This window comes from Bos indicus x Bos taurus, chromosome 10, assembly GCF_003369695.1.
Source record: "Bos indicus x Bos taurus breed Angus x Brahman F1 hybrid chromosome 10, Bos_hybrid_MaternalHap_v2.0, whole genome shotgun sequence".
Classification (NCBI taxonomy): Eukaryota; Metazoa; Chordata; class Mammalia; order Artiodactyla; family Bovidae; genus Bos; species Bos indicus x Bos taurus.
Genome location: NC_040085.1, coordinates 24,175,858 through 24,185,389, shown reverse-complemented (window position 1 = coordinate 24,185,389; position 9,532 = coordinate 24,175,858). Strand labels below are relative to the sequence as shown.

At 45.7% G+C, this 9,532-nt stretch overlaps 1 protein-coding gene across 1 annotated transcript; it reads left to right on the top strand.

Moving 5' to 3' along the window:
- Positions 1-285: 285 nt before the first annotated feature.
- ACTC1 (actin, alpha, cardiac muscle 1) lies at positions 286-5,677 on the top strand. The gene is made up of 7 exons (XM_027553474.1): positions 286-391; positions 979-1,129; positions 2,260-2,584; positions 3,355-3,516; positions 3,645-3,836; positions 4,618-4,799; positions 5,347-5,677. The coding sequence occupies exons 2-7, from the start codon at positions 1,001-1,003 to the stop codon at positions 5,488-5,490; spliced, it is 1,134 nt and encodes a 377-aa protein (XP_027409275.1). The 5' UTR covers positions 286-391; positions 979-1,000; the 3' UTR covers positions 5,491-5,677.
- The last annotated feature ends 3,855 nt before the right edge of the window (positions 5,678-9,532 follow it).

Genomic DNA, 9,532 nt, shown 5'->3' with positions numbered 1-9,532 from the left:
CGACGCACACCCAGGGAGCACCCCCACCCAGGAAGGGGGTGGGGGTGGGTTGGCGTCACTCAGTCTTCCCCTGCCCCCTACCCTTCACGGTCTGCCCCTCCCTAGCTCCCTATTTGGCCATCCCCCTGGTTGCCCCCTCCCCTTCCTTACATGGTCTGGGGGCCCCCTGGCTGATACTCTCCCCTGCCCTTGGCTCCATGAATGGCCTCGGCGCTCCTCAGTGGTGCGAAGGCGACCAAATAAGGCAAGGTGGCCGACCGGGCCCCCCACCCCTGCCCCCGATCTCTCCAACTGACCCCGTCCATCAGCGCGCTATAAAGCCGCGCGCCGCGCGCGGGGCACCAGCGCCTGCAGCCGTCTGAGCAACCGAGCAGATCCCGCCCCGCGGACCGTGAGTCAGCGCCGCCCGCTTCCGCGCCTCCCTCCGCCCCGCGCCCTGAGCCAGTGCCCCGCGCTCCCGCCGCTCCATCATTTTTCTTCTTTTAAGACCAAACTTTCCATTTGGTTCTAACTTCTTTTGTCCTGGGTCTCGATCTGCACAGGAGAGGGGCTCACAGGAGAGGGGCTCGCAGAGGGGGAGCCTTGCGCCCCACTGGGGGTCCCTGTTGTCTTGTGCTTTTCTCTCCCCCTGGGGCTGGAGCATGGATGGGAGTGTGGATGGAGCCATAGTGGGTTCCCAGTTTGTGAAAAGGCGAAAGTGTGAAGGGCTGGGGAGGACCTTCTAAGGGATGGCTGTCCCTCTTGCCCTGGGGCAGAGGGTGAGCCTGCTGGCCGGGGAGCCTGTCCGGGTCCTCACCCCCTGCTCCGCAGCTTCTTCTCACTCTTTTTCTGCCCCAGGGGAAGGGAGACCGCAGGCGTCCCCCGCCCCCGACTCCCGCCCGCGGAACCCCCTCTGCTCTGTCCCCTCCTCCGGGGGAGAGGACCAGGCCAGCTCCGCAGGCACTGAACTTGGGCCGCCTTGCTCTGCTCCACCTGCAGACCCCGCTGAAGCTGTGCCAAGATGTGCGACGATGAGGAGACCACCGCCCTGGTGTGCGACAACGGTTCCGGGCTGGTGAAGGCCGGCTTCGCGGGCGACGACGCGCCCCGCGCCGTCTTCCCTTCCATCGTGGGCCGCCCGCGCCACCAGGTAAACTTCACCCCGCTTCGTAGTCCCCAGCCCCATTGCACACCCCTCTCCTGCCACCTCTTCAGCCCAGCAACCGAGGAAATGACTCACTTGACCCTCCTGTTTCATGAACTTTTTAGGTCAGATAGAAAAAGATGAATTAGCTTCAAATCCGAGCTGACAAGTAACAACTTACAGCCGCCAACAGACCAGGAAATGTGCATTCCACACCCCACCCCAGTCCACTTCAGGGACACAGCTCGCCAAGGGTCCAACTCCCTGGTGTGAAAAGGCAGCAGCTTCTCTCAGTCCTCTCTTCCTCTTATACATTTCACCTTACTCCTTGGCCTTTTTTTTTCAGTGCTGTTCAAAACTCATAATAATACAACTTCTCCCAGCCAACCAGGGGCCAAGCCACATTGCTCCCTCTTGTTCACAGCCAGTTTTTAGGGCTCCCAAAAGATGCAATCTATCTGCTTCCTGGCCATTGCATTTTTAGAAGCCAGGCGTGACAGAGGCAGTAAGTGCATAGTGATAGTGACATACCACCTTGTTTATTAAAAGAGACACGATGCTCTCTGGCTGTGCCATAATGCCTGGCCAGACAGACTGCCAGGGAGGAGAGGGTATTCCTCAGTGTGGGTGACCATGGGTACTCCAGGACACTCTAGATTTCACTCAGGCTGGATTTCACAGACACAACGATAATGGCATATCTGTCCTTCTTTTTAGGTTCACTTGATGAATGTCAAAATCTTTTCTGAGGAGACACACAATGTGTCATTAATACAGTCATTCCACAATGTAGTCATTTATATTCCAGTTGACATAGGTGATAAGCTTAATAATTTAATGAAGACATTATGGCAATTTAAAAATGAGATGAAGCTCAGCTTCTTCAGTGAAATAGCTTCATTCCTCCTCACCCCCAGTTATATTCTAAACAATAGAATTATGCCTCCTGAGAGTGGGGTGGAGAAAGGTGCAGAACTGATTTTAAATGATATTTCTGAATTGGGGTAAACTATTGTTTATTATTTCTGGTATTCATAAGATGCCCCTTGATTTGGGCAGTTAGACAAATTAATTAGGCATTGAATACATTCCTGACATGGAGGAAGCTTGATTTTCTAATCTCTTTCTTCTTGTAGGGAGTCATGGTGGGTATGGGTCAGAAGGATTCCTATGTAGGTGATGAAGCCCAGAGCAAGCGAGGTATCCTGACTCTCAAGTACCCGATTGAACATGGCATCATCACCAACTGGGATGACATGGAGAAGATCTGGCACCATACCTTCTACAATGAGCTCCGTGTAGCCCCAGAGGAGCACCCCACTCTGCTCACCGAGGCTCCACTGAACCCCAAGGCCAACCGTGAGAAGATGACTCAGATCATGTTTGAGACCTTCAATGTCCCCGCCATGTATGTGGCCATCCAGGCAGTGCTGTCCCTGTATGCTTCTGGCCGTACCACAGGTGTGTTTGGATTGTAAGGTGTGCGATCATGAGATAGTCTGTCTTAATTACACTCCCAAGTCACTGACCTTGCAAGGTGTGCGATCATGAGATAGTCTGTCTTAATTACACTCCTAAGTCACTGACCTTGCTGTGAATCAGTTTCCCCAATGAAAAAAGAATGATCTCTTTCCTCACACTCTCTGGGAAGGTGTCTGTGCCAAGAGAGAGAGGTAGCAATAGTACCCTGAGCACGCTTATTTCTAAGAGCGGAAAGAATATGGAGTTAGAGCCTTGCCTTGCCTAAAATATGTGATGTCAGATATTGAGGCTCTGCACAAACTAGTAGCCTGGAATGTAGCAATCGGTGTGTGTTCACATTATCTCAGCCCCTGGGCAAACATCTCCAGTAGAGACAACCCAGAGAGAACCTACATTCCCTACAAGGTCTGAGTCAAAAAAGAGAAATGTGTAAATTAGATGTGAGGAAAAACAAAAAAACACACCTGGAGGCTTGCATAATATGCTAATGACTGGTAAGAGGGATGGTCATTTGAAAGTCTCCTGGGGAAATTCTTCTACCACAATATTTAAAAGGATGAGCTGTCGCTGGCTTTAGGCTTAGCATTCATTATGCTCATTTTTATTCTTCACGTCTAAGGGATCTAATTTTATCTGGATCTTTGCCCAGTGCTAGTATCTCTTAGCCAAGAGTGAAAGTAGGCTTTGACATGGCGAAAGCAGTGGTGTCCTCAGAGATTTACCTTGTTTTTGCCTACTTCCTCTGACAGGCATTGTTCTGGACTCTGGGGATGGTGTGACCCACAACGTCCCCATTTATGAGGGCTATGCCTTGCCCCACGCCATCATGCGTCTGGATCTAGCTGGTCGGGATCTCACAGATTACCTCATGAAGATCCTCACTGAACGTGGCTACTCCTTTGTCACCACCGGTGAGTCTGTGTGTGTTTCATCTGCCACAGTAAGTGTCTGGTTTTCTCCTCCACCAGTGACCCCACCTACCTCTCCAAAGCTGATGTCATTCTTCAGAGCTTACCTGTGACCCCCTTTATTTCTGCAGCTGAACGTGAGATTGTTCGTGACATTAAAGAGAAGCTGTGCTATGTTGCTCTGGATTTTGAGAATGAAATGGCTACAGCTGCTTCTTCCTCCTCCCTGGAGAAGAGCTATGAACTGCCTGATGGCCAAGTCATCACTATTGGCAATGAGCGCTTCCGCTGCCCTGAGACGCTCTTCCAGCCCTCCTTCATTGGTGAGTTGGATGGTCTGGTGCAGAAACGCAGCTTGGGGCTTCCAGAGAAAAATCTATTATAATCAACAATGATTAAGGGGCCCTTGTGTTGAAAGTAGTCATAGCTTGGAGACCCGCACAGTTCAGCCTCAGGTCCTGATGGCTTTTGCAGGGATGGCCATTCCTCCTCTGCAGCAATGATATGATAAAGGATGACACACCGGCTTCATCTTGAAACAAGGAATGAGATAGAGTAGTAACAGAATAATCCATATCTGCAAGGAAGAGATGATGACTCAAGAGTGCTGACTTATTCTGGTAGATTCCATCACCAAGTAGTTAGACCTTACTTCTGAGTCACTCATTATTAAGTGTGATAACAATCCTACTTATAGTAATAACTGGACACTCACGTGTCACTGAACATCTTTCCTAAGCAGGGATTTCCAAGAGGAAGCTTGCCAGTATCTTATTTTAGTCCATAAATAAGAATGGCATTCATTTCACATGAATGTGTGTCTCATGCTTTTCTATTACATCTCCATAGGTCTGATGGGTACAGTGCGTGTTCCCTCCAAACAGGTGCTAAAAGCAGTTGTTTGTGTCTTGGCAGTCTGTTGTAGATTACTCTCAGCACTTTTAAGACATCTGTTCCACAAAACTCTGCAGTGTATCTTATAGAGGAACATATGTTTCAGAGACAAATGGTGACAGTTTACCAACACAGAGAAGTCTTGTTCTCTTCCCTCCACCCTGGCCCCATGGCCTGAATGCACTGTGACTTTTTTAAACTTGCTCATAGGTATGGAATCTGCCGGCATCCATGAAACGACTTACAACAGCATCATGAAATGTGACATTGATATTCGCAAGGACCTGTATGCCAACAATGTCTTATCCGGAGGTACCACCATGTACCCTGGTATTGCTGATCGCATGCAAAAGGAAATCACTGCCCTGGCTCCCAGCACCATGAAAATTAAGGTAAAGAACTTCTGTGGTGGGGTAGGGGGAACCAAGGCAGGTCTCCATATACCAAGCAGAATTCCTAACTCCTTTCCCCTCACACAAATAGCTTCCTGTTCTCACAGAAACCTTTTGCTTTTATAGCACCTTTTCTGACTTTTCTGGCACTTTTCCCAAGATAGGAGATTTTAAAACACTTTGAAGCAGTGGATAAAAATAAATCTTTGAGGAAAAAAAAATCTAAATCTTTGAACACATTTTAAAAGACCCCAACTTTCAAACTAGGCTTCACCATGCCTATAGCTTATTGCCACATATTCTCTGGTTCAGAGAAGTGGGGAACTTCTATTTTACAGAGTCTTTGATCATGGAATTGATGAAATAGAGAAAAATGCATTCATCGTGAGTCAACCATATTCATTTGTAGGATTACTGAGCTTATTCATTTGTATCACATTACAGCAACTTGATCACCAGTGTATTTTCCGTGAATCTCCCCACCATGTTGCTTTCTCTGTTGCTTGGAACCTCAGAGTTCACTGGCAGTTTTCGCTTCCTTCTGCAGATTATTGCTCCCCCTGAGCGTAAGTACTCTGTCTGGATTGGGGGCTCCATCCTGGCCTCCCTGTCCACCTTCCAGCAGATGTGGATCAGCAAGCAAGAGTATGATGAGGCAGGCCCCTCCATCGTCCACCGCAAGTGCTTCTAAGGTGCCTTCTCTCTTAGTCTACATTACATTCAGGATGATGGTATGATGCTTTTTGGAGTCTTCTGAACCACCCTCCCTCATCTCTCATCAATCATTGTACAGTTTGTTTACACACGTGCAATTTATTTGTGCTTCTAATATTTATTGCTTTATAAATAAACCAGATCAGGACTTGCAACCTACAAAAGCAAGCATTTCTTATTTCTGTTTGGGGTTTGGGGAAGGGGTGGGATGGGGCCAATGTTTGCTTGCTCAGTCTGTGAGCTCATATACTGATGGCCTTGATACCATGAGCTTTGTAATATCACAGCACCACATAAGTTCATCAGTGTGACTTTTAGCTGGGAGCTACAATATTAAATTTTGATTTTACCCTTTGGGAAATGAGAAAGTCAAAGGTTATTTTAAATAGATTAGTATAAATTCTCAATTCACAGTCTTTTCCATTGTCTTCCTGAGGGCCAGGCATGTTAACAGTGAAACACTGAGGCCAGCTGACAGAAAAGCCCAGCCATACCCCATTCCAAATACTCCCTAAGCAAATCAAGACCACTGTGAACGTTCAAAACAAACGTGAGGATGGGGAATTCTCTGGAGGTCCAGCTGTTAGGACTCCGAGCTTTTACTGCTGTGGGAGCAGATTCAGCCCCTGGAACTAAGATCACACAAGCCACATGGTGTGGCCAAAAACAAACACCGAAAGAAATGTGAGGAAACGGGCACCAGATACCTCCGCCTAGTCAGTGACTGACTTGTGGGAAAGACATCTTCAGGCTCTTCAGTTCTCTGAAATCTTGGGATCTTGAGTTGAGTAGAGTGAAGGCTCTAAAGTCCTGAGGGGTTAAGGGGGCAGAAACGCACAATATTGCCTTCACTCTGTGCTGTACTCTTTGCAAAGGACGTTGGGGATAGCACCTCTATCATACTCTGTCTTTGAGGGGTTCACATACACACTACTCAGAAGCTCCCAGTGTATGTGGTTTGGGAGGTTTCAAGGAAATGGACATATGAGTATGGGTCTTGAAGGGTGGTTAAGAATTAAAGAGGTGGGAAAAGGAGGGAGAAAATCTCAGCAGGAGACAAGGCAGACACCATCACACAAAGTACAAGGCAGGCTGGTGGGAACTGATGAATTTTAGGCCATCAATTTGGAAAGGTAGATTTCAACCTGATTGCAGAGCTTTAAAAATTTTCACCTTCAATTTAATTGTTGATGAACTGTTAGACCATTTGTATGGGTATGTGTGTGTTTCCACTCAGTCGTGTCCGACTCTTTGCAACCCATGGACTGTAGCCCACCAGGCTCCTCTGTCCATGGAATTTTCCAGGCAAGAATACTGGATTGGGTTGCCATGCCCTTCTCCAAAGGATCTTCCCAACCCAGGAATTGAACCCAAGTCTTTTACATCTCCTGCATTGGCAGGCAGATTATTTACCACTAGTGCTACCTGGGAAGCCATGTAAGACCAATTGAATGAAGTTAATTAAACTTTTATCTATTGATGAGAGAATTAAAACACAGATTAAGCAATGGGTACAATGTTATATGGGCTTCCAGGTGGTGCTAGTGGTAAAGAACCACCTGCCCAGGCAATAAGAGACACAGGTTCGATCTCTGGGTCGGAAAGACCCCCTAGAGTGGGAGATGGCAGCTTACTTACTTACTTCTTGCCTGGAGAATCCCATGGACAGAGAAGCCTGGTGACTTATAGTCCATGGGTTGCAAAGAGTCGGACAAAACTGAGTGCACATGCCCACACAAACACACACACACACACACACACACACACACACACACACACACACACGATGTTATATAGCTTCTTTGTGGAATACCCAAGTCAGGAACCCAGATTTTTTGGCATCTAATCTAATGATTCTTCTACAACAATCTTTTCTAACTTAGTCATAGTTTATCAAAAGTAACCACATTCTATCACACACCCTTTTGAGAGTCTGGGTTCAAAATTCAGAGTATTTATAGCTCATCAGACAATCTTAATAAGTTCCCAATGTCATTATCATTCAAGGTAGTAATTATGTCTTTATGTTCATTCACTTATAAAAACATCTCTTGATCCTTGATTCTGGGCCAGGCACAGTAGTAGGTGTGGGGGACACAAAGATGGAACAGAGCACATTGGCTGCGCTTAGAGCTCCATATTTAGCACAGCTAAATGGAAGTCTTTCTTTGCATTAAGGGTTAGAGAATAAATAATTAGTGACATTTACATAAGATACAATAAACTTTACTGTAGATTTTCCTTTCTTCCCCCAACTATTTCTTGTAGCACAGATAGATTGATTTAAAAGTTAAGTATCAACCAGAGACAGATTTGGAGCATGTATGGGAAGATACTATTTAGCCAGTCTCTGTGTCTCTTTTTTCTCAAATTGAAAAGGTTGTAAATTATGAATTTTATTCTCTAAATACAGTATTAATACTTTAGGTTTAGGCAACTGGCTTCTGTATCACCTGTGGTTCTTTCTATGTGTGAATGTAAATGAAATGGGTATTGTTTCTGCTTAAAAGTGGAAGTTTTTGGAATCAGTTTCTGATATTTGTATCAAAAGTGGAAAGTACACAGGTTCTTATTGAATTTTGAGGTTTCCTCATCTCGGCTTGATAGGGTATAAGATATTAGAACAAGTGACTCTTCTAATAATCATACTTAAGAAAGGTATTAAGGCAATAAGATTTTTCTTAAGGCCACCCTCACATGTATAAATTGAAATGTCTACAGTAAATAGATCTTGGTTAAGATGCAATGTAAAACAACCCATATTGATCATGATATTTTTCTCAGTCTAAAATGAAAGAAGTAGTTGGATTTATTTCTAAGATTCTAAAACACTGTGTCTTTATTTTCCTTAACAATGGTCACTTCTTAGCAATGGTTATTATGTAGATGTGTTTAAATAATTAAAGTGTAGAGTTAGAAAAGGATAATAACTGAAGAAAATGGAATAGAGAGGTAGGATCAGTTTACTATACCCTGAGCTAGATACAATGTCAGCCTAAAACTGGGTCTCCACCTTCCTCTCCACTTCTTCTATGGAATCTATTATGGCCTGAATTATGTATGGCACTCCCAACCCATCTTGACCCCTGCCACAATTGCAATTCATATGTTGAAACCCTAACCTCCGCAACGTGACTGTATTTGGAGACAAGACCTTTAAGGAGTCATTAAGGTTAAATGAGATATAAAGGTGGGGCCCTAATCCAACAGGACTGATGTTCTTATAAGAAGGTGAGCTACCTGGAGTGCGCCCATACACAGGAAAGGGCAGGTAAGGGCACAGCAAGAAGGTGACTGTCTGCCAGCCACAGTGCAAAAAGAAAGAAGAACACAGGATCCCTACACCTTGTTCTTTATCTCCAACCCCTGACTGCAAGCTCCAACTTGATTCTCCTGGATTCCCTATGGAGGGGAAACACAGTTCTTGAGGCATGAGCCTACTATGTTCTCTCCTCTACTGGCTTGAGGATTAAAGCCATTTTTCTGCTTCCTCCAAACTGTCTCCGTATTTTCATACTTGGCTCCGGTGGGCAGAGAAAGCCAAGATTTTGGCGGCAACAATCTCTCCAGACTCCACTGTGGCCTGGGGATCCAGAAACCCAACAATCTCTGTAAGACTTGATTAGCCAGGTGTTGAAAAGGAAATAAAAAGTCAGACTCACTTTATGATTAAAATTACATAAATACCATAAATATTTCCTAGGAACTAATAGGTAGGGAAGAAATTTCAAGTCTTTTAGGCCTGAAATAGCAAAAGTTGTCTATATTCAACTTGAGCTTTTCCAGGCTCATTATAGAAGGAGTCTCTCCTTCAGGCAGAGCTTGGCCATTGCTATGGCAACCAAGCCGATATTAGGAAGAAGGGGAAAAATGCAAAAGTCTGCCTCTGGTCACTGGTGAACTCAATGCTAGACAGTAATTTCTGCAATTCACACAATGGCTCTGCATGCAACAGATGTAATCAAGCTTCCTTTGAGGCTCTGTGGTAAAGAATCCCCTGCCATTGCAGGAGACTAGGG